Here is a 24,431-nt window from a genome sequence, read left to right as displayed (position 1 = left end):
AATATTTTAAAAGGACTTGTTTCCTAAGGACCGATGATTATTTGTGACCCTTACCGGTGAAAATGCTAAGAATTGTGTTCAGCAGCTGCGGAGTGTTATAATGGTCCATGCTAGTTCAATTGAAAGCTTTCTCTAATTATTTGATATTTAATGATTTTGTTTGCAATCCTGAAAACCCGACTGGCTAACTGTTTTTCCCGGAGAGGGTTGGGAAACTGCATTATCCTATTGTAAATTGATCATCTTGCAATTCTATTTGAGCCTTCATTTCTTGGTCAGTTACACAGCCAGATGACTCGTAAGAGGGACCACAAAGACTTAACAGGTGGCAGAGGCAACTTTCAAGATTGGCAATAGTGATTTCTCATATTGTTTCCTTATAACAGTGGAGGCCACACTTATCCAGTTGGGTTTTCAAGGTTACTACAATGAATATGCATGAGATAGATTTGCATATTCTGAGTCTCACAATGTATCCAAATCTCTCTCATGTACATTCATTCCATATCGCCTGAAAATTTGACTGGCTGGGTGTGCCTCCAGGAAAGGACTGGGAAACACAGCTTAAAGAAACTATATTATTATTATTATTGATGGGTTCATCAATGCAAAAGAATTCAGCTGTTAAATGCTTATTCCAAATTCTTCATTAAACACCACAGAAGCACTTGTGTTAATTTCCTGCAGTAGGTAATCATTTAATCAAAGAACAAAACTTAACTGGAGTCAAAAATTGTTGCAGCTGTGTTTCTGCAAGACATTATTTGTACATATAAAAAAATGAAATTATAATACATTAAATAATTTTGCTGTAACGTGGACTTAAAAGAGTTTTACAAACTAATTGTGATCAGATCAAAATGTCTCATCAATATAATTCTGAATGATAGTGCATGGAAGTGCTGTCTGTTATGCCAGAGGCTTTGGCATGGTGAAAGCCTATACATGCATTTCCTCTTCCAAGAGATGCAGCAAGACGGTTTAATACAAGTAGTAAGTGAGAACAGATGTTGCCTTCCAATCCGTGTGGCTTGCTTGAATCTTCGGGTTTCTTTTCAGCCCATCTCCTAGTCCTCGCATGTCACAGAGTGAACCTCACTGAAGAGGATGCCCCCCCTCGGTAGGTAGGTACTGGAGAGATTTCACCTGCACAGTCCTGCTTCTCCACCATTAAGATCAGGCTGCGCTGCACTGGACTCTGGGAAAGACCAGCCTATGTTTCCCGATACGTGCTTAGCAGCGTTATCAAAAGGGAGCGACATGTTCTTCTCAGAAGAAACTCCCTATGGCCTGTGGTACCTATGGTGAACAAAGCAAACTTCATCAGTTTCGTGCTCACACACGATGGACTGCTGCAGCCATGCTGCCCTCAACCCTACTCTGTAACACAACAGACGCACATCTTCGCCGCAGCAGAGCGTGCAAAACTTACAATTTCAGAAGCTAATAGGGATGTGCATGGAAAAAATATTTCACTGGGGATTTTGTTTAATTTTTTTTTTTGTTAGTATTCGCCAAAATGACAGGAAAGAAACGACACAAAAGTAAATGCCTGCACATCCCTACAGGCAAATAGGTCTTGCAGGAGGTACCCTTCAGCTCTAAATGTTTCTTTGCACAAGTTTAGGAAAGAGAATGTAAGGCAAATCGTTTTGTCTGATGTGAAGGGCCACCATCTGACTCTTTGCATATTGTAATCTGGAGGTGTGCACAGAGACATTTTTTGTTCTGTTCTATTAGAAACAAAAATCAGCACCAAAGCAAAAAGAAAAATCAAAATGATAGGAAGGATCCCCCTTGTTGAAGTCCCCCACACAGACCCACACATACAGTCCCCTACATTTACAAATTGAAACCTTTCCCTCACTCCCCACCCTCCCTGGTGGGGCCTCACCCCATGTATGGGGCTTCCTTGATGTTGGTATGGGGCAGGAGCAATTCCCAGGTGCTCTTGCCCCACTGCCAGTTCCTGTGTTCAGAGTGGTGCTGGCTGGCCAAGAGGCCGGCACCATTTTGCTTTACAGCTGTCACGGGCCAAAGAGCCCATCAGCGCTCCCTGGCAGCAGGGCAGGACTGACCAGGAATTGTCCCTCCTTCTTCTCAACATTGGGGAAACCCGTGGATGAGGGAAAAGCCATCCTGGGAGGGTGGGGGTGGTTTTCAATTTTTAAATGGGGGTTTGTTTCCAAAACAAAAGAAAACACCCCCCCCCCCCAAAAAAAAAAAGAAATCCTGAATTTCAGAAAAGGAGATTTCAAAATGAAAGAAGGGGCAAGGAACGGCTGCCCTATGAGGTAAGGCTAAGGAAGTCAGGGCTGTTCAGTTTGGAGAAGAGACGACTGATGGGGGGGATATGATAGAGGTCTACAAAATCATGAAAGGACATGAACAAGTTAATGTAAATCGTTATTTACTCTCTCAGATAATAGAAGGACTAGGGGCACTCCATAAAGTTAGCAAGTAGCTCATTTAAAACAAATCAAAGAAAATTATTTTTCACTCAGCGCATAGTTAAGCTCTGGAATTCATTGCCAGAGGATGTGGTTACAGCAGTTAGGGGTGGATTTTAAAAGGGTTATGCACGTAATATACGCGTGAAACCCTTTAAAACCCCTCCTGCGCGCGCCGAGCCTATTTTACATAGGCCCGGCAACGCGCGCAAGGCCCGGGACACGCATATGTCCTGAGGCTTGAAAAAGGGGGCGGGGAGGGGACGGGGCTGGAGCCTCCAGGCACAGCGGCCATTTGCCGCTGTGCCCGGGATCGCGGGCCAGTCATCGGCCAGCGCGTGCAACCTACGCCTGCCCAGAGGCAGGCGCAACTTCTAAGTTAAAGGTAAGGGGGGGGGTTTAGGTAGGGGAAAGGAGGAAGGCTGCGCGGATCGACGCGCACAATATGCACAAGTGTGCACCCCCTTGCACGCACGCAGACCCTGGATTTTATAACATGCGCATGGCTGCGTGCGCATGCTATAAATTCAGGCATATAGTTGTGCGCACAAATCTACGCCCGCGCCTAAATCTTAAAATCCAGCACTTAGTGTAACTGGGTTTAAAAAAGGTTTGGATAAGTTCCTAGAGGAAAAATCCATAAACTGCTATTAATTATTAAGCAATAGTAGCTTGAGATTTATTAATGTCTGGGTACTTGCCAGGTACTTCTGACTTGGATTGGCCACTGTTGGAAACAGGATGCTGGGCTTGATGAACCCTTGGTCTGACCCAGTATGGCAAGTCTTATGTTCTGTTTTTTCATTTTGTTAGAAAACAAATGCACATTCCTACTGGAATCCAGTTTTGTTTTGTTTTTAAATTGGAACTACAAATCCAAAGATGCCATGTGGTAAAAAGCAGGACTGTCTTATCCTAAAAGACAAGTGCTTCTTGCTGATGAGGCAATATATGATGACATACCTAGATATTTCACTCTTGAAGGTGGTGTATAATTATTATATTCTGTGTGCAGTAACAGTCATTTCTCTGTTGCAATTTAAATTAAGAAAGAATCACTACTGAAAATGGGAATTATTACATTTTACCTATTTCATTATTCTGAATAGTCAGAGCTTTTAAACTGAGGTCATGCCAACACCTTTTTCGATGAGCTGCTGGCTAGGATTATTTTTCGACAAGTTTAAAGTGAGGGTAAACTCTAAATCTGAGATTAAGCAGAAACACGGGCCAATGCAATATCAGTGCACAATAAAAAAGAGTCCATCCTTAGCACCTCCTCGGCATCGAGTGCCCAGGAGATGTGGCTGTCAGAGCAGGGTAGGAAAATGGATGCTCAATATGAGCATCCATTTTCTCCCTTTACTGGCACAATATACATGGCCTGGACCGTGTATATTGGGCTCCCAGAATATTTTTTTCAAAGACGTTTTATTTTTTGCACGATTCTGTTTTCTGTGGTTCCTCCTAACATAAGAACATGCCATAATGGGTCAGACCAAGGGTCCATCAAGCCCAGCATCCTGTTTCCAAGCCTGGCCATAAGAACCTGGCAAGTACCCAAAAACTAAGTCTATTCCATGTTACCATTGCTAGTAATAGCAGTGGCTATTTTCTACGTCAACTTAATTAATAGCAGGTAATGGACTTCTCCTCCAATAACTTATCCAATCCTTTTTTAAACACAGCTACACTAACTGCACTAACTACATCCTCTGGCAACAAATTCCAGAGTTTAATTGTGCGTTGAGTGAAAAAGAATTTTCTCCGATTAGTCTTAAATGTGCTATTTGCTAACTTCATGGAGTGCCCACTAGTCTTTCTATTATCTGAAAGAGAAAATAACTGATTCACACCGGTTATAGACCTTTCATGATTTTAAACACCTCTATCATATCCCCCCTCAGCCATCTCTTCTCCAAGCTGAAAAGCTCTAATTTCTTTAGTCTTTCCTCATAGGGGAGCTGTTCCATCCCCTATATCATTTTGGTGGCCCTTCTCTGTACCTTCTCCATCACAACTATATCTTTTTTGAGATGTGTCAATCAGAATTGTACACAGTATTCAAGGTGTGGTCTCACAATGGAGCGATACAGAGGCATTATGACATTTTCTGTTTTGTTCACCATTCCCTTTCTAATAATTCCCAACATTCTGCTTGCTTTTTTGACTGCTGCAGCACACTGAACCAAATATTTTAAAGTATTATCCACTATGATGCCTAGATCTTTTTTCTGGGTGGTGGTTCCTAATATGCAACCTAACATTGTGTAACTATAGCATGGGTTATTTTTCCCTATATGCATCACCTTGCACTTATCCACATTAAATTTCATCTGCCATTTCGATGCCCAATTTTCCAGTCTTTGTATCACAATGACACTTTTAGGAGGAACCACAGAAAGCAGGATGTTTGGTTTTTTCTGGCTGAGCCCTTGAGCACAGCATGCCTTAACTCCAGTTACCGGGCTGTCGTTAAATTTGCCGCGGGACAATGGGCATTGGCCGTGCAGGACGTTTCTGAATCACGGGGTAGTAGCTAATAGCCTCATCTACATGGAATTTACATGTGATGAGCGCTGGTTTGGACGCGTGTTTTGAACATGCTAATCCCAGTACAGAATCGGGTGTAAGTCTAGTGTGTCCTGAACACATATCCAAGCACACATTTAGCAATGCGCTGACTTGAGCACCTGATATTGCATCGGCCCGTCAGCGTGTCGTGTTTCAGCCCTAGTCAGCTTCTTCTACAGACTTGTGCAGCCCGAGACAATTAACGTGTACACTCAGAGCTTCTGGGCCACAGATGATAGGCAAAAAGCAAAATCATTGCATATATCGTCGTGACAGGAAGAAAGCTGACCTTGTCAAATGCTTGCTTGATGCATGTACTTCCATCTCATTGCTTTTGTATTCATTTAGTTCTTTACGAATTGCTGCCTAGGATTAAAGGAGAGCATTATGTTATAGAAAGATAGTTATGTAATCAAGCAGACTAGAAAGTGCAAGGAGCCGCTAAGTGAATTGTTCCTTGATACTTAAAAATTGGTGACCTAGCCTGGTCGCATAAAAAGTGTCACAATCTAGAGTGAAGCCATTGTCTTGGCAATGAAGTGGACTAACTTTAAAAGTGACGTTAGTGACCTCTGTGCAATCCATTTGTTTGTTCAAACTATTCTTTACCACATTTACCCTGCTGAGGGGTTACAAATACTGTGAGCACTCTCTGTGCCAAACGAATAAAGAATCATTGGCATTTTCTTTTGTTTAGGGAGTTCTGTACTTTTCCTGTTACCTTGTCTGCTGCCGATAGTCGCGTCCATGGCTTGTCTGCTCGTCTGTCATAGTCCTGTGCTTTTGCCACTTCAACATAATCACTGAATCGAATTAAGATCTTTCTGTCCCTCAGTTCATCAACTGTAGGCCTCTGATTTAGCTGTAAAGATGAATTATTTGCAAAAATTAATCATGAATGAGTGATGATGATGAGGATGTACAATTAAAAAAAAAAACCCTAACAAGCCCAATTTTTTACATTTGTGCTAGGAAACAGTGTGATCGTCTTGCTATTATTTTAAGTACTTTAGAGTCATTTCTTACAGCAGTGAATGGGAGGTGGATGCAGATCCGGGTCTAGCTGCACATCCAAGGGCTCGGGCTACCATCAAGCCGTAGCATTCACTCTCAATATCACAGCCGTTATCAAGCTGTTAACTTTTATACCAAAGGCTCATTAAACCTCATGGGAAGCATTTTCAAGAGGTAAAGAAGTGTTGGTCTCTTGCAAAAGGTTTCAGCACAGCCTGTACTTTCTGCACACCCTTAAGCCCGATTCCTTAAGTAATGGTGTGCGAGTATGAATCCCAAACGCTGTCCTGCAGCTGCTGCAATAGGAGCAGAACGATCCTGGACCACAGCACACAAACCTTTTCAATGCGATATCTGCTCAAAAGTGGGGCCAGGCATTTAAATGCTTCACAGTGTGCTACCCACCCACTATCACTGTATGTACACAGATATGATACGCACAGCTTTACAATGAGGATGCTTGACATAATAGCGGGGAATAGAATGGGTATTTCTTCGTTTTTAACAAATAGCACAAGCAGTTCAACTTGGAAAATTACAATACAATGCAAGCAAGTGTGGCATAAAACCCACCCTGCCAGAGGATATATGTCCTAGACCTAGGAAGCCCTTCCTTCTCCGCAGGCCCAAATAGTTAAATCTACAGGGAGAGCCCAGCAACTGCTGCTCTACAACATAATTGCTCAATATGTAATACATATGCTAATGAGCTTCTTCTGCTTTCATGCAAATCCTCAGTCAGGATCCCCCTTCCTTCTCCTCCACCCCCTCCCCCTCCCCAGCACACATGATAAGGATTTAAGGGGGAATTTCACCACGTTTCAAAGGAGGAGCAGACACTTTCTTTCCTTTGGAAACCTGCAGCGTTTTTGGACTTTTGCACCTGCTGTTTCCAAGGGAAACATTTGAAGCGTCTGCTTCTGCCAAACCTCTCAGAAAGGAAGCTGCAGGTCGAGCGCCGTGGAAGAGGAGGTGCACTTCTAGCTTGACTAAGGAAGGACGCAGACGTGCACAGTGCTGCTCCCCCCCCATCCTTCAGAGGGCTTCAGCAGGTGACGTGGCACAGCCTTTCCCAAACCAAAGGGGCTGGGAGCCATTCGTGAGTGCATGCAGGTAGAGGATTTCAAGTCAACGGGATGTCCCCTAGCTGTTTTTAGTCCATTTTGGCATAGGGCAGGGTTGGGCCCCCACTGACCAAGTCTGGGGAAACTCATCGCTCACTTTGAAAGAGATAAAGATGTCGGTGCCTTACCTTCCTGGTTAGCCGCTGCTTTATTTCTCTCCTCTCCTCCTGCTCCGTCTGGTCATTTCTTTCTGTGGAGAACACAAGGAGCGAGATTACCCTCCTCATCGGGGCCAGATTTAGGAAGCCTTAAGGAAGGATACCTGCGACATTTCCACTCCCAGGATGACACAGTTACCTGCACCCGTGTCAGCTCCACTGGCGTTCACAAATGGAAGCCACAGCTGTCTCCTGATCTCGATCCGGACAAGTAATAATGTACAGAGAACTCTTTCACCAAGTAGCATGCACTTGCCCAGCACCAAAACCCAAATGCTGAATGCAAAATGACAGTGGAACAAAGACTTTTTTTCAGTGCACTTCCCTGTATGAGCGTTACATGCTACAATGATCTCTTTTGTTGCAGCTGTCAAATTCTGCCAACAAAATCGGCTCAAATTCGTGCACTTGTTAGATGAATTGGACATTGTTACAGCAGAATTACTTTCGGGGTGGGTGCAACAGTGGCTGCTGCTATGCGTTATCCCAGCTAACACTGTGTGTTGCAAGGAATCTGAGCCAGTGTCTGGTCTGAAGGCATCTCATGTTTGCTACTTGTGATTGAGCTTGCATGCTTTCCTTGGATGCTCTTTCAGGATTCATTCCTCTCTGCCTGGACTGCCATGGTGGTAGGGGTTTTTTTTTTGTTTGTTTTTTTTTTTATTTCTCCCACCTTAACCACTTTGTGATCTGTCTCTCGTCTGCTTTATTCCCTGCTGGGTTTGCAGTCCAGGCTTGTCATTAACATTCTAGCCTTGAGAGCTCCTACGCACTGGGAGCTAAAAATAGAGCAGCGTACGAGATCAATGAGCAGAATGCAGAATGTGCTTTGGGACAGAGGGGAATGGATGTTCTATTCCTGGTGTTTTCTGTTGCTAAATTAAGAATCAGCTCAGTGCCTGACTGCAGAGGAGACCCTGACAAAGAAAGCTGCAAGAATCCCCCAGGATAACGCCCTCAGCAAATTCCTTTCTCCTGCTGCTGGTGGTTCTCCCTGGATTTTTACAATGCTGTAAAATATTGTGCTTAGAGGCAATTTTCTGAAGGTCTGCTTTTCAAATAACATCTGATTGTATTGGCTGGGGCATTTAGCTGTGTACACGACGACTCAATCTACACGTTTTTGGAAGGTACAGATAACTGAATACTGCATTCCCTGTGCTTTGCATCCCACAGCCTGCCAGCGCTCAGACAGCCACACAAAATGCTATCCTGTAAGCTAAGGTGAAGGAGCCTCATAGGGGCACGGCAGGGTTACCTGTGTCTTTTGAGCCTCATCCAGGGTAGCACCAGCCTAAGGAGTTCCGAGCACATTACAGTCAATCAGATTGGCCCCTTTAAGCTTTCCATGGTCTTGCAGCCTCTCTTTCTGGGCGTACACAGGACTGAATAAAAATAAGAATCAGTAATAAACTGAGGGGCAGATTTTCAAAGGGGTACGCACGTAAGATACATGCGTACCCCCCGAAAACCTGCCCCAAGCTCCCCCTGCGCGCGCCGAGCCTATGTTGAATAGGCTCGGCGGCGCGCGCAAGCCCCAGGACACACGTAAGTCCCGGGGCTTTCTTGGGGGGGGGGGGGGGGGGTGCCCGCCGCGGGGCGTCCGGGGGCGGGGCCACGGGCGTGGTTCCTGCCCGGGGGTGTTTCGGGGGCGTGGCCGAGGCCTCCAAAACTGCTCCCGGGCCGGGGAATCGCACACCGGCAGCTGGCCGGTGCGTGCGAGTTACGCCTGCCTTAGGCAGGTGTAACTTTTCAAACAAAGGTGGGGGGGTTTAGATAAGGCTGGGGGGGATAGGTTAGGTAGGGGAAGGGAGGGGAAGGTGCGGGGGGGGGTGGAAGAATTTCAGAGCGGCCTTGGAGGGAACGGAGGCAGGCTGCGCGGCTCGGCGCGCGCAAGCTGCCGATTTTGGGCAGCCGTGTGTGTGCCGACCCCGGATTTTAAAAGATACGTGCGGCTACGCGCGTATCTATTAAAATCCAGCATACTCTTGTTTGCGCCGGTCGCGTGAACAAAAGTATGCGTGGGCGTACTAAGAACATAAGAACATAAGAAAATGCCATACTGGGTCAGACCAAGGGTCCATCAAGCCCAGCATCCTGTTTCCAACAGTGGCCAATCCAGGCCATAAGAACCTGGCAAGTACCCAAAAACTTTAAAATCTGCCCCTGAGTTTCTGCAGGACATTCACCCGATTGCATTCAGCAGGGGAAAAGTCACAGAACCCTTGCTGTATCCGGAGCAAGGCTCAGTGTCCGAGACAGACATAACTCTTGAAGGGGTAAAGACATTGACCAGCTCAGATGCTTAGTCCCTGGACCACCTGAGGGCAGGAGCACTGCTCAGTGCTGAAGAACTGAAGCATGAATGAATATCTCCAGCTTTATCAGGTGCCTGCGGGACAGCCAGAGCGATGATGGTCACGGTTTTGGGGAGAGGCATCCTGCTTTCCAACAGGCCGGGCACTACATCCCTTGGCCTGCATGTAAGAGAGCAAATGGAGAAGAAACCAGAGTAAGTTCAAGAGGTTAGGGATGATATCTCACCCATAAAAAAACGAAAGCTTGCAGGGGATAAATGAAGCCATAAAAGAGCCCAGGCTCTCACCTACTTTATTTATATTGTGATGGGTGCACTGTTACTAGAAATCCATCTGGGGACTTGGACCTGCTTCCCTGTATCAGAAGAGTCTTTCCCTCGTGTGGCCATGAATGAGTACCTTTGGGACTGGCGACTGTGGGAGAGAGCTGGGATGAGAGAAAGACCCTGTTAATGCCAGTGCCACACAAAGCAGAGGAAGCCGTCGGGACTGTGCGAAACTGCCAGAGAGAGGAGGAGAAGCAGCAGGTCTCTCTCGCACGAATCCATTAGTAAATTGTTATCCTTGACATTTCAAATCGCAGCAGAGCACATTCCCTGGCGCTTCCAAGCAACAGACCCTCATTAGCAGGTTTGCAGCATGAAACTACTTCCAGGAAATTTCAGCCTCCACACATTTCAACAACAACAACAAAAAAAAAATAGGTGAGCAAAGTTCATTTTCTGCTAAGTGCAACAGCGAGAGCCTTGGTGCCCAGAGTTCCTCAGGCTGCCCCTTTGTTCTTCCTTCTAGAAAATTCAGAGGCATGGGGAGGGGGAAGGCAAGGACTGGTTTTTTTCCCTCTTTTTCAGCACTGCTGCTCTGCCTGTCACGCTGCGCGGTGAAATGGCAGCTGCAGAGCTGTGTTCAGGCTCCCTTGGCCCCGCCAGATCCAGAGCTGCCAGGCTGGGTGTTTGGGAGCGCAGGGGTCATTCTGGCTACCCCCGCCATGTCCTAGTCCAGAACGGTATTACAGTGACCCCCTCCGGGCGCCAAAAGAAACATAAGTGACCCATGGGGGTCAGTCTCTTCCCATCCTAACGCAACACATCTCCAGTCCTTGCAACCAAGCTGGAGCCAGCCTGCAGCTGGGAATTTGCCGATTAGCTGAAAAGCCAGGCTTCTCTCTGGGAACAGCAATCACTTAGGGGTACAGTTTCTGCTTGTTAGGGATGTTTCTCTAGTCCCACCCTGTCTCATCAGTTTCAGTTTGCTACAAATGGAAGCTTTCATAGCTGGAGGACGTGGTGGGGCTGGAATTGCTACAGCAAAGGTTATCAGGAGGTGCCGAGTGCGGCCCCCCCAAGCTCCTGTACTACATCTGTTTGGTTGAAAGGTTGCACTGCCTACACAGATTGCAGGTTTTTGTGGGACAAATGCCAGCTACTAGATAGACTCTGCACTTCCTCAAGGGATACTTTTCATTTTTCTTTTCTATTCATCGAATCTATTTCAATTAAATTTTATAAAATAGCAGCAAACTAAATGGCCTCATTTACTAAGACTCCCCCCAATTCTGTGTCCAGGGCTGAAGAGCTGAGCGCATCAGACCCTGAGGAAGAGCATTTTATGGACTTGGGCCTTGTTATTTATCTCCTGTGCCGGAGCGTTACAGAGGACGCATCCAGCTCCGGATAAGCAGGAACAGATGGGAGCAGACCTGCGATATTCGGCTCTTCTTTCAAAGCATCCTGGAGCCCTTATCAGCATAAATAACTTTAAAACAGGAGCTGGGCCTCGGCAGCGATAACCAAGGTTGTAAACCGAACCTCTAGAAGGAATGACCTGTCCACGCTCTCTCTAAATTAATGCTGGCGTTTACCGGGGGTGTGCTGTCATTTTCAAATCACAAAAATGCCAGCAAAATGTCTTGCTAAGTTTTGTTTAGTTTCCAATCCGAAAAGACATAATAAAAAAAGAACACATTTTTCCTGTGTCATTTAAGCTATCCTTAAATTATTTAGCATTTATAAAACCAGGAAAAACAAACCCCCTAAATATATTTTTCCATGCACACCCTTATATGAAACCACATATTCATTTTAGGAGTAGCATTAACCTCAATAAGAATGACATCAGGGTTCGTTTTGCTTCTTTGGTTTTCATGCATGCAATGAATTTGCTTTGCAATAATTTTTCTTTTTGGAGAGCAGAATTTGATTGTGCACAATTTTCTGGCTATTTTCGAAATTAAAATATGACATTACAGCTGTCGGTTGGCTAAACAGTACAGAATCCACATGTGACCTAGACTTGGGGGGCAACATCTGGCCTGTCCTGGGCGGGGCAGGACAGAGGCGGGCCGGGAGAGTGGTCATTAGCCGTTCTGGGGAAGCGCGCGCCGGGAGCTGGTCAGCGCGTGGAATCTACTTCTGCTCCGGAGGAGCAGTAAGTAGTGAAATAAAAAAATTGGGGGTAGGTAGGTAGGGGTTAGGGGTCAGATTGGAGAGGGGGAGGGAGCGGGGAAGGGGAAGGAAGGTTAGGCAGGGGGTAGGAAACTCCTTAATTGGAGCGGACTGGGAGGGAACTGGAAAAAAGGCTGATTGTGTCGCCGCACATAATTTGAAAATTCCCCCCTCCCTGCATGCGCGAGTCATGGTTTGCCCGCACATGCGCGCGCGGACATCGGATTCTATAACATGCGCACACCGGGAACCGCGCACATGGACGCGCGTGCGGTCTTTTTAAAACCGACCCCTTTGAAGCACGCGTCTCAAATGCTGGATCCTGGTTTCTAGGGCAGAGTTGTTGTAGGAGAATAAATTTGCAAGTTAAATGTAAGACATTGATAAGACAGGCTAAGAGAGAATTTGAAAAGAAGTTGGCTGTAGAGGCAAAAACTCACAGTAAAAACTTTTTAAAATATATCCGAAGCAGAAAGCCTGTGAGGGAGTCAGTTGGACCGTTAGATGATCGAGGGGTTAAAGGGGCACTTAGAGAAGATAAGGCCATCGCGGAAAGATTAAATGATTTCTTTGCTTCGGTGTTTACTGAAGAGGATGTTGGGGAGGTACCCGTAATGGAGAAGGTTTTCATGGGTAATGATTCAGATGGACTGAATCAAATCACGGTGAACCTAGAAGATGTGCTAGGCCTGATTGACAAACTGAAGAGTAGTAAATCACCTGGACCGGATGGTATACACCCCAGAGTTCTGAAGGAACTAAAAAATGAAATTTCAGACCTATTAGTAAAAATTTGTAACTTATCATTAAAATCATCCATTGTACCTGAAGACTGGAGGATAGCAAATGTAACCCCAATATTTAAAAAGGGCTCCAGGGGCGATCCGGGAAACTACAGACCGGTTAGCCTGACTTCAGTGCCAGGAAAAATAGTGGAAAGTGTTCTAAACATCAAAATCACAGAACATATAGAAAGACATGGTTTAATGGAACAAAGTCAGCATGGCTTTACCCAGGGCAAGTCTTGCCTCACAAATCTGCTTCACTTTTTTGAAGGAGTTAATAAACATGTGGATAAAGGTGAACCGGTAGATATAGTATACTTGGATTTTCAGAAGGCGTTTGACAAAGTTCCTCATGAGAGGCTTCTAGGAAAAGTAAAAAGTCATGGGATAGGTGGCGATGTCCTTTCGTGGATTGCAAACTGGCTAAAAGACAGGAAACAGAGAGTAGGATTAAATGGGCAATTTTCTCAGTGGAAGGGAGTGGACAGTGGAGTGCCTCAGGGATCTGTATTGGGACCCTTACTGTTCAATATATTTATAAATGATCTGGAAAGAAATACGACGAGTGAGATAATAAAATTTGCAGATGACACAAAATTGTTCAGAGTAGTTAAATCACAAGCAGATTGTGATAAATTGCAGGAAGACCTTGTGAGACTGGAAAATTGGGCATCCAAATGGCAGATGAAATTTAATGTGGATAAGTGCAAGGTGCTGCATATAGGGAAAAATAACCCATGCTATAATTACACGATGTTGGGTTCCATATTAGGTGCTACAACCCAAGAAAGAGATCTAGGTGTCATAGTGGATAACACATTGAAATCGTCGGTTCAGTGTGCTGCGGCAGTCAAAAAAGCAAACAGAATGTTGGGAATTATTAGAAAAGGAATGATGAATAAAACGGAAAATGTCATAATGCCTCTGTATCGCTCCATGGTGAGACCGCACCTTGAATACTGTGTACAATTCTGGTCGCCGCATCTCAAAAAAGATATAATTGCGATGGAGAAGGTACAGAGAAGGGCTACCAAAATGATAAGGGGAATGGAACAACTCTCCTATGAGGAAAGACTAAAGAGGTTAGGACTTTTCAGCTTGGAGAAGAGACGACTGAGGGGGGATATGATAGAGGTGTTTAAAATCATGAGAGGTCTAGAACGGGTAGATGTGAATCGGTTATTTACTCTTTCGGATAGTAGAAAGACTAGGGGACACTCCATGAAGTTAGCATGGGGCACATTTAAAACTAATCGGAGAAAGTTCTTTTTTACTCAACGCACAATTAAACTCTGGAATTTGTTGCCAGAGAATGTGGTTAGTGCAGTTAGTATAGCTGTGTTTAAAAAAGGATTGGATAAGTTCTTGAAGGAGAAGTCCATTACCTGCTATTAAGTTCACTTAGAGAATAGGCACTGCCAATAGCAATGGTTACATGGAATAGACTTAGTTTTTGGGTACTTGCCAGGTTCTTATGGCCTGGATTGGCCACTGTTGGAAACAGGATGCTGGGCTTGATGGACCCTTGGTCTGACCCAGTATGGCATTTTCTTATGTTCTTATGTTCATGAATATCCACTGTGGAAATCCTGGGGACTGATTTTCCTGCTGGAGGAGTGGAGTCTTCCACCCTGCTCTTCAAGACTCATGATAAGTAGTTGCTTTTTTCCTGCACAGTTTCAGGTGCCGATTGGCATAAACGGAGAACGCTGGGATGCCAGAGGACGGGACATTGTCTTGCACCTGCTGCTTCTGTATCTCTCACTCTAGCATGAAGCAAACATCTGTCCAGAGCAAGGTGAATGGCACAGGGGGCTAAGCAGCAAACAATGGAATACAGATGTCCAAATGCCTATAATAATTGCTGAATTTCTACAGTGTAGAATTCTAGTTGCCCTATTGATCTCAAAGAAAACTGGATTCCTGGTATCTCATGAAACCTTTTCCTGCAGCAACATAAGAATAAGCCAAAGATATTCAAGATCAGGAACTTCTGAGCGCGGGTTACTTGCACAGGGGTGCACATGAACTTTTCCTGTTCAGTTTTATTCCAATTAACTTCGTATGGCTAACTGACGTGCGGGCCGATTCAGTAAGGTGCGCTGGGACGTGCGCAGTGTTTAACAGGGGTTCAGTGCTTTGAAAACGCGCAGCCAAACCCCCTGAAAACTAATAGCGCTCATCACGTGCATGTTAATGAGACTCTTAGTCAGACACCCAGGATTCAGAAAGTAAAATGTGCGGCCAATCTGTGACTCCAACATCGCTCTAAGCTTCAACAGCAAGAGGAAATGTGGAAAAAAGGATTCGCACTCACAAAGAGGGGAGTAGCTGGCTTGTTACGGCGGTTACTACCCCAAATCAAATAAGCCTGATACTTCACTTTCAATGCATATACAGCATAGTTCTCTGCTTCAACGGCAGGGGAGAAGAAAAACTGATACTTCACACATCCAGCAGAGCTCTCTGCTTCAACGGCAGGGGAGAAGAAAAGAGGGTTCGCACTCACAAAGCGGGGAGTAGCTGGCTTGTTACGGCGGTTACTACCCCAAACCAAATGTGTCTGATACTTCACTTTCGATGCATATCCAGCATGGCTCTCTGCTTCAACAGCATGGGAGAAGACTGATACTTCACGCATATCCAGCATAGCTCTCTGCTTCAACGGCAGGAGAGAAGAAAAACTGATTCTTCACGCATATCCAGCATAGCTCTCTGCTTCAACGGCAGGGGAGAAGACTGATACTTCACGCATATCCAGCATAGCTCTCTGCTTCAACGGCAGGGGAGAAAAAAAAGAAAACTGATACGTCACGCATATCCAGCATAGCTCCCTGCTTCAACGGCAGGGGAGAAAGACTGATACTTCACGCATATCCAGCATAGCTCTCTGCTTCAACGGCAGGGGAGAAGAAAAACAACCAATAAGGGCTGTATAACATAGTCTGGGTAAAACAAATAAGCATGGGTGTGGCTTGCTTATTGGCAGGGGAGAAGCTTGCTTATTGGCAGGGGAGAAGAAAAACAACCAATAAGGGCTGTAGAACATAGTCTGGGTAAAACAAATAAACATGGGTGTAGCTTGCTTATTGCGGCGGTTACTACCCCTACTACCCCCTAACTAATCAAGCTAGATATTTCACTTGGATGCAGCTCCATCACTGCTCTCTACATTAAAGGTGGGGGTGGAAGGGAAATAGAACCAAGAGCTAAGAGAAACAGATAAGTATGAGAGAAAAAATGTGTGAAGCTTGCTGGGCAGACTGGATGGGCCATTTGGTCTTCTTCTGCCGTCATTTCTATGTTTCTATGTTATGTTTCTATTTAATGCTGATAAATTAACGCCTGCCCAAGGTCAGGCATTAATTTATGAGCAGCCTGGAAAAGTGGACAGAAAAGTAGAAAATACCGCATTTATATACACCCTCCGACTTAATATCCTAGCGATATTAAGTCGGAGGAACCAAAACTGTAAAAAAAAATTAAAAAGTGTGCCGGCCGATCCTGTTAGGAGAACAGTTGCTCAATTTTACCGGAGCCTGTTTTCCTAGCTGATCGCTGTCAGCGGGTTCAGAAAACAGACTCTGATAAAATTGAGCGTCGGTTTCCCGAACCCGCTGACAGAGCCACCTGTCCCGGGCCAAGCAGGCACTAGTGGCGAATAACCGCCCCTAGCACCTCCTTCCAGCGCGACTCCTCATTTAAATACAGGATCGCACGCCCAGGAGAGATGGCTGGGCGCGCGTCGGGACAGCGAGCACGCAGAGCGCCCGTTCTCCCACGATCTTTACTGAATCGACCTGTTGGAAAGTAAAAACTGATAAGATAACAATCTTAAGCAATCACACTGTATACACAGGCTTCTAACTGGTGTTAGGCAGGAACAAAATTATCTTCCATTCCAAAAAAGGGAACGACCGTAGAATTTAAGTGAGGAGATCTGGCGCCTCTGAACAAAACCCAAATGTAATTTTCTTTTCCTCATTACAGCACACACACACACACAGTTTCCTCTGCCACCCCCTATCCTTTCCATGGTTCTCGGAGGTTGAAAGGGACAGGAGTGATCCACAGTGGCTCCTGCCCCACTAGCTGTGGTTAAAAAATGGCGCCCGTCTAAGGTCCGGCCGACAAGTTGTTTTATGGCTGAAAAGCAAGTCAGTGAGCAAACTTATTTCATGGCCATATTGCTTTATGGACCTAAAACAACTCGGTGCTGGTTGGCCCTGAGAACTGGTGCCGTGTGTTAATCAGAGCCGGTGGGGAAGGCGCGGTTACAGACTGCCCCCGACTCCTTGCACCCTCAGAGAGCCTCAGGGGAGGTAAGGAGGTGGTTGGGATCCTGTGGAGGGGCCCCCGCAGGGGAACATCGCTGTTCCTTTTGTTTCGGAGGGTTTTTTATTTAGTGTTTAATTTTGGTTCGGCAGTGGCTGCCTGTAGGTGAACGCATTGACTGTAACTTGCTTACCACAGCCTTTAAATGGATGCGCGGTACTGGCCCTGAATAAGTTAACCTGCTGGGCACCAGGGCAGTCCCTGAGATCCTCGCAAGGTTACCAGTTGGAACTTCCTAACTTACAGATCGATACTGTAAAGTGCGGCTGGAGATTCCCCGTCTGTAACTCGCTGTGGGCGCACAATTGGGACGCGTAAGGCGATCCTGCGATACAGTCTCCACTTTCACGCGTCCTTAGCGCTTCTTGAAACCGACGCATAACCCCTTCCGCACGCGGCAGCTATATCAGATGTAAACGATCGAATTAGCTATTCCCTCCCATACAGTGACGCGCACCCCGACTATCGCTATTTTACCCTGCCGTTTTGCCCCGCGTCTAACCTGCTAACTTACCGCCTACCCCTACCCCTGCGTTACAGGCAGGGGCAATGGTAGACGGCAAACTTTCCCTCAAATCATTGCACTACACATGCGATTCCTTAAATTAACTTAAAACAATAATGCTAGATCCATATATACAAACATTTGCAGCGAGCTCCACTTTTGGTAAAGTTGTTATATATATATATATATTATATATATATATATATATATATATATATATAAATACCTAGATGTCAGTTTCCGAATCCCCCATCTCCACACGCGTTTATCCAGGCGGTGGCGGGAGCCGGCAGGCGGGTGGGCGCGCGTTTATCCGGGCAGGAGCCGGCGGGCGGGTGGGCGTTCATCCAGGCGGAGGGAGCCGGCGGCGAAAGCGGCCTCCAGCAGCCCCCGCCAGCAGTGAATGAATGCACGTCTGTGTACGCCCGTGCAATTTCGGCGCTCAAGGCAGTCACATGCCGTGACGTCAAGCGTCGTAATGTCACGCCTTCAGCGCCAAAATTGCACGGGCGTACACAGGCGTGCATTCATTCACTGCCGGCGGGGGCTGCTGGAGGCCGCTTTCGCCGCCGGCTCCCTCCGCCTGGATGAACGCACGCCCACCCGCCCGCTGCCTCCCGCCGCTGCCTGGATAAACGCGCGCCCACCCGCCCGCCGCCTCCTGCCGCCACCTGGATAAACGCGTGCCCTCCCGCCGCCACCTGGATGAACGGGCGCCCACCCGCTCCCACCGCCGCCTGGATAAACACGCGTGGAGATGGGGGATTCGGAAAGTGACATCTAGGTATTTATATATATATATATAAAACAACTTTTGTTTTAGTTTTCGCCCTGCGCCTTGCTTCGGGAGGGGGGAAACCATCCACTTCCTGGTACCTGTCATTTCAAATGTCATTTGAAATGACAGGTACCAGCACACCCAGGATACTGTATAGGCGCTGTATTAAGCGCCTATACAGTAAAATGGGTTGCGCGGGCCTAACGTTTCGCCTAACGCTTCGCAGACGCGGCTTGCATTTGCAAGCAATTTAAATAGAGTATCGAGCGGTAGGTGAGCAGGACTGTGCGTGCGGGGAACGAGGGTGCGCCCGGCACTGCCGCACTCTTTCTGTATCGACCTGTTAATAAAGAGTCAGCATGTGGCTAGAAAGGTGTTTTCAATGATGGCTCCAGATCTCTGGAATACATGGCCAGTCTCGATAAGAGCCGAGATCAATTAACTTAAGTTTTAAGTTGGTCAAAAGCTTTCTGTTCCCGGAAGACACTGGATATGTTCGCTATGAGAGAGGTGTGGAACCTGCAGAATAGGACGACTACTCATTGTTTAATGTGAATGTGTATTTTGTGGTTTTTGTTGTTTATCTTACTTCTTGTAATATTGTGCATGTATTTACTGTAAACCACCCTGGTGGCTGTGGCTGATTTCTGCAGCCTATAACATTTTAAATAAATATTATAAACATTAAATGAACCGAAGGACTTGTATAAGCTTTTGATCTGTATAAGCAGAGGGGGGCGGGGGAAGGGTGAGTTACTTGGGTATTAATATTACCTGAAACTATTCATATATACTTAGTACAAAGACTGATCTCACTCATAATTTTCTTTCGTTTGTATACTTTCTTAAACTTTCTATTTAAATTGTTCCTTGGAATTATTCTCCCTTATTGTAGTAATGAATCCCTCCATTATTCTCATATCCTTTTCATGCTTTTATATTAATGCAGTTTGAAATGTACTGTTTCTCTAAAAATGTAATTCATTGCTATATTTGTAAACCGTTGTGATAAATAAATAATATTAATAGCCCACCGGTGAAGGCAGTCTTCCTTTCTTTTTTTTTTTTTTTTACATTTTTAGATGTGGGTTTTTTTGGGGGGGGGAGGGGTTATGATGTATGTGTGACACGGCTGGGCAGCACTTTTGAGTCGTCTGGAATAAAAGGTCGGGAAAGTGCTTTATAAAATCTTTACAATAAATAAGAGAAAAGTATTTCCAAATTCTTTGCACGCTCAAGAATATTCGCAAAAGTGCACATTTCATTTCAGACTCATTGGGAAAACTTTAAAAAAAAAAAAAGGAATTGGGTCATTTCTAGAAATGGATTTCTTCTCTAAAAACTTGATCGCAAAGGTTTTGACTCCCCAAAAGTGGAAACGTTTTCAAATTATGCCAACTTTCAAATTTTAAAAAGTGACTGCCCGGCTGGGAGAATGTCCACCCGGCTCTGCTGAGACCTGGCAGGGGATGTAGCCTGTGACCTGAGGATCTCCATCATCCAGGCAATCTTTGGGCCAACAACGGTGTTGAACATTTGGCACCAGTGACTGCCAGAGAGGGAATTTCAGGGCAGAGGTTAACCGGTCTTAGCTGATCTTCAAAGAGGGGACGTGCCATCAGATCCAGGCAGGGCTGATCCTGCAGGGAAGTTCCCAGAATGCTTTGAGACACGGAGGTGCAAGAGCAGCGCTGGCTCACTTGTACTTTGTGACCTGGAGCGAGGGATTTCCTTCTCCTTGAATAGATGTACTCCAGAAATTGCTACCACTGTCATAAACTGTTAACATAAATGATGTATTATTAACAAAAAGAAAAAACAAAATTCCCTCTTCTGTAAGATAGCGCCTGGGGTTTCCCCAATCGGAATGCAGGATCCCGTCTGCCTGACAGAGCTCTGTGACCGGAAACAGCCACTGGGGAGGCAATTCTGTGACCTGCAACAGGGCTGAATGTGCAAAACCACCAGCTGGGGGCTCCTTCAGGAGTAACGCCACAAGCCAGCTGCTTTCCTTGCACTACCTTACAAATGCTGGTGTGGCAAGGCGCCTGTCACCCCTCTCTGGTGAGCAGGAATAAGCTTCCTACAATGCCAGAGGTTCTCCCAGGGTTCTAGAGTTGCTGGCTCAGATAAGCAGGAGAGAGCTTAAGGTATTTAAAAATCTAGTGGTGTTAATCAGATTGACAGCATCATTAGAGCAGATAATGTGTCTAATATCTAACAAGAAAGAGGGTAGCAACAGGGGAAAGCAAAGACGTGTCTAGCTGATACTACACATAATGGTCTGTGTTTATGTATCTGCAAGAAAGAGGAAAACGATCTGTGCACAGGAAATATATTCTTTTTTTTTTTTTAGCCTACTTTTGGAAGGGATGAAGGCTTCTGAAATCTCCATGTGTGTGTGTCTGTGTGTATTTATGTATGGGTATGTCTGTAAGCATCTGTGCATGTATGTGTGCGTGTGTATGTGCATGCATGTGTGCATGTGTATGTGCATGTATGTGTGCGTGTGTATGTGCATGTATGTGTGCATGTGTATGTGCATGTATGTGTGCGTGTGTATGTGCATGTATGTATCCAAGTGTTTCCATTAATAACGTCTGTGTTTGGTGTTCTCTCCACACCACATTTTCGGCGTATGTCAGGAAATTCAAAGGGAATACTGACAATGGTTTCATTTTTAATCTATAAATATGTGCACATCCCACAACGCTGGCTCCATTAATTCTGCGTGGGACTGCTTGTCATTTGTGGCTCATATCTTACCTCTTGTATTTTTCTAGCACAATAGGGAAACGCTGGCTTTCTGCACAGTTCAAATGACTTCTGAACCCCGCATAACTGTTAAGCTCCACACGCCTGTATTATTCTAATGGTGTTGGACTATAACTGTACTGGGCCAAGTCCTGTAACTCCTTGCAGAAAACATACGAGGCGGCCTTGAAGGTTCGTGCAGAACGTCCTTTAAAAGGTCTCACAACCTACGAAGACGAAGCATTTGATGCGATGAGGTTCCCCTGCCTTGAGACATCACCTTACAATGATGCTTCCCACAGGATTGTCTCAGCCACTTCGCTACACGTACGAACCGAAAATTACCCTGCCTTATGCCAGAAAAACTGTGCGGTGTTCACAGATACCATCAGCAAGTTTCAATCAGCACCTCCCCGGGGTTCGTAGGGGTCTAGAAGTTTCAGTGTGTGTAAACGCAGAGGCATTTTAATTTATTGGCTCTTTTTTCCTGTGACAGAAGCTCATTTATAATCATCAACCTCGGGAGGAGCTCTGAATGGGCACCCTAGGAAGGCTTTGCTCTAGTAGTGTTTTGAGTCTCATGTGTTGCCGGAGACACAAAAAGCAATTAGCTGGGATTTACCACCCTTTGGTAATAAGGCAGAACATGACTGCAAATGCAGCTCACATTATTCTAGCTGAAAAGGTTACATATACACATACAGATATATATATAGAGAGAGAGAGATTTCTATACTCACGCTTAAGGATATTTCTCCTCTCCAGCTCCTCCACAGCAGGTCTTTGGCTCAGTCGCCTGCGGAAAAACACTAGAATCACATTTTGCACCATGGCGCCTCCCCGCGCTGTCCACAGGTGTGTGTGGCTCTGTGTATTGGGTTCTTAGTGTATCCCTGAATCCTCACGAGCTCATCCTCACAAGATTTAGGAAATAAATAAAGGAATGCCAATTTCTGTAGCTCCTCGCCGTTAGGGAAGTGCCTTTCTAGGTAGGTCCTGCCAGAACTTTTAGGTTTCCCACCAAATTACAGATTCATTGCATCTTCTCTCGGAAAGCCAGGAGTCAAGACCGTGCCCAGCCGAGCAGTGAAAAAGGTGTTTTAAGACGTAGTCCACAAGTGTTTCCTGGCTGTCATCCTCCCTGTGCAATGTGCCCTTCTAACATCACCACGACTGAGTTCTACCAAATGTCAGCCTTAATGGCATTCAGCTTCCCTCGGCAGGTGCTTTCCGCTGCTCGTCTCCCCCACAGCTACGACAGAGCTGCCTGACATTCTCATGCCGCTCTCTGTCTGAGGGCTACACGCCCTCCCTGCTCGGCAGCTTCCTCAGGGCTGAGCCTTCCAATCGTAGGATGAGTGGCAGCAGCGATTCCTAACCTGCCTAGCAAATGAGATTCCCTCCCGAGATCCTGCGAAGATCTGCTAGGGAACTGAGCAATAATGGGGGGGGGGAGGCAGCCAGAGAGAACAACAAGCCTAGCAATTGTACAGATAATAAAGCCAGGGAAGCCGAGGCTCAGGAATCACACAGCAGTGAATGCCACTGCAGCAATTAGTGGCCTGGTTTCTGACAGGGTTAGGAGGAAGGGGGAGGGGGAGTCCGTTCCTGTGCATTATTTTTTTCTCTTTTTTCATATTTATATGTTATAGCACTAGCAAAGGAGAATGAGGGATAACAAGCTCTTTCACTTCCATTCCTTGAGGACTGCAAACCAATCTGGTTTTCAGGATGTCCACACTGAATATTCATCAGAGCTGTTATTGTATTATACACTTGGTATAACAGATTAATTTAGATATGTCGACTACCCAGAAAACCTGACCTGGCTGAAGCTTTTATAGGACCGTGGGGAATAGCCCTGCCATCAAACCATTAAAGGATCTGATGTTTTTATATCAGGCTCTCTCAAGTTATTAACAAATATTTCAGCCTCTAAAAGTCAATCAGTCTTCCTTAGCATGTGCTGAGTCCTCCTGGGATCTCAGAGGAAAACATTTCATGCCAAGGTTGATAGTACGAGGCCATTTCTCAGTAATACAAGCATTAACCTATTTTATAGAGGATGCCAGACTAAGAAAAAAAAAAAATCAGACAGGAATCCTGCCAATAACACTAGCGTCGTATCAGACAACACCTTTACTGAACAGCAACAAACATTTAATATTACAAATCAAGGTGTGCAATAGCGCTGCAGGGAGGAGAGGAGGAGGAAGGAGGAACGGGGTGGTTACAGCCCTCGCTGAAATGCTCCAGAGCAACAGAAAAGCAGAGGAGCAGCATTCCTGAGGGCATACGATGGGGGGGGCTGGGGGGTGGGAGAGAAGGTAAGGGGTCAATGGCATTTCCAGTCAAGTGAACTGGGATACAGAGCAGAAATCCCCAGTACATTACAGCACAGCTGTGCCTTCTGACCATCCTGGCAGCACGTGAAGGGACGCACAGACTTCCCTGCTGGAATTATTTCCATCAAATTGATAATATTTTAACTGAGACTTTACCCCCCCACCCCCCCACAAGGAGCAGATGTCGAGAAGAGTTGCTGCCTGCGTGATGTGCACACTCCGAGTCCTGCAGAATCAAGAGCCCCCGCTACAAAGAAATATTCAGAAGGCCGCTCAGGGAGCGAGCTATCCAGCTAATGTTAGCCGATGGCTTGTCCTGTATATTCAGCGGGATAAACGTCCTGCTGAATATGCCTACTTAAAGTTATCCGGCTACATGTGTGTGGCCGCATAACTTTCTACTTAACCAGATCAAAGATACCCGGTTAAGTAGTTATCAGTGTCACCCAAAAAAAAAAAAAAATTCTAAGGTCCCTCGGCCCGATTGCTTTTTCCAACCCCCTTAAACATAAACAGCCCTGTTGGGCTCAGCAGCCCCAAAACAAGCACGTCCCTCCCCTCCCCAACCCCTCCCACCGCCACTACTGCCACCCATCACCTTTCCTTGTCCAGTTTCATTAAAAAAAAAAAAAAAAAGTAGTCATCAGTTATCCTGGCCTTCATCCCCTCCCCACCCCCCCACACCGGTCACAACAGAAACCGTCTTGCCCCTCCCCCACCCTGGACTCCCCATCCCATCCTCCCCCGATGAGCAGGACAGATCCCTGCCGGGAGAGAGGGTCTTCCTCACCCGCTCCCGGCGGCTCCAGCACGGCTTCTGATCGTAAGCTTACGCTTCCAGCGCTGC

The 24,431-nt window shown here is 46.0% G+C and overlaps 1 protein-coding gene across 2 annotated transcripts; it reads right to left on the bottom strand.

Moving 5' to 3' along the window:
- Positions 1–673: 673 nt before the first annotated feature.
- LOC115082649 (phosphatase and actin regulator 3-like) lies at positions 674–22,586 on the bottom strand. 2 transcript variants are annotated; one of them, XM_029586853.1, is made up of 5 exons: positions 21,980–22,586; positions 7,291–7,352; positions 5,746–5,886; positions 5,314–5,390; positions 674–1,299 (listed from the first exon to the last, which is right to left on the bottom strand). In XM_029586853.1, the coding sequence occupies exons 1-5, from the start codon at positions 22,068–22,070 to the stop codon at positions 1,284–1,286; spliced, it is 387 nt and encodes a 128-aa protein (XP_029442713.1). In that variant the 5' UTR covers positions 22,071–22,586; the 3' UTR covers positions 674–1,283. The 2 variants fall into 2 exon arrangements, with proteins under 2 accessions (XP_029442713.1, XP_029442712.1); XM_029586852.1 differs by lacking the exon at positions 21,980–22,586 and adding an exon at positions 7,460–7,913.
- Positions 22,587–24,431: the final 1,845 nt, after the last annotated feature.

This window comes from Rhinatrema bivittatum, unplaced genomic scaffold (genome assembly GCF_901001135.1).
Source record: "Rhinatrema bivittatum unplaced genomic scaffold, aRhiBiv1.1, whole genome shotgun sequence".
Classification (NCBI taxonomy): domain Eukaryota; kingdom Metazoa; phylum Chordata; class Amphibia; order Gymnophiona; family Rhinatrematidae; genus Rhinatrema; species Rhinatrema bivittatum.
This window is presented reverse-complemented; position numbering and strand designations above follow the sequence as displayed.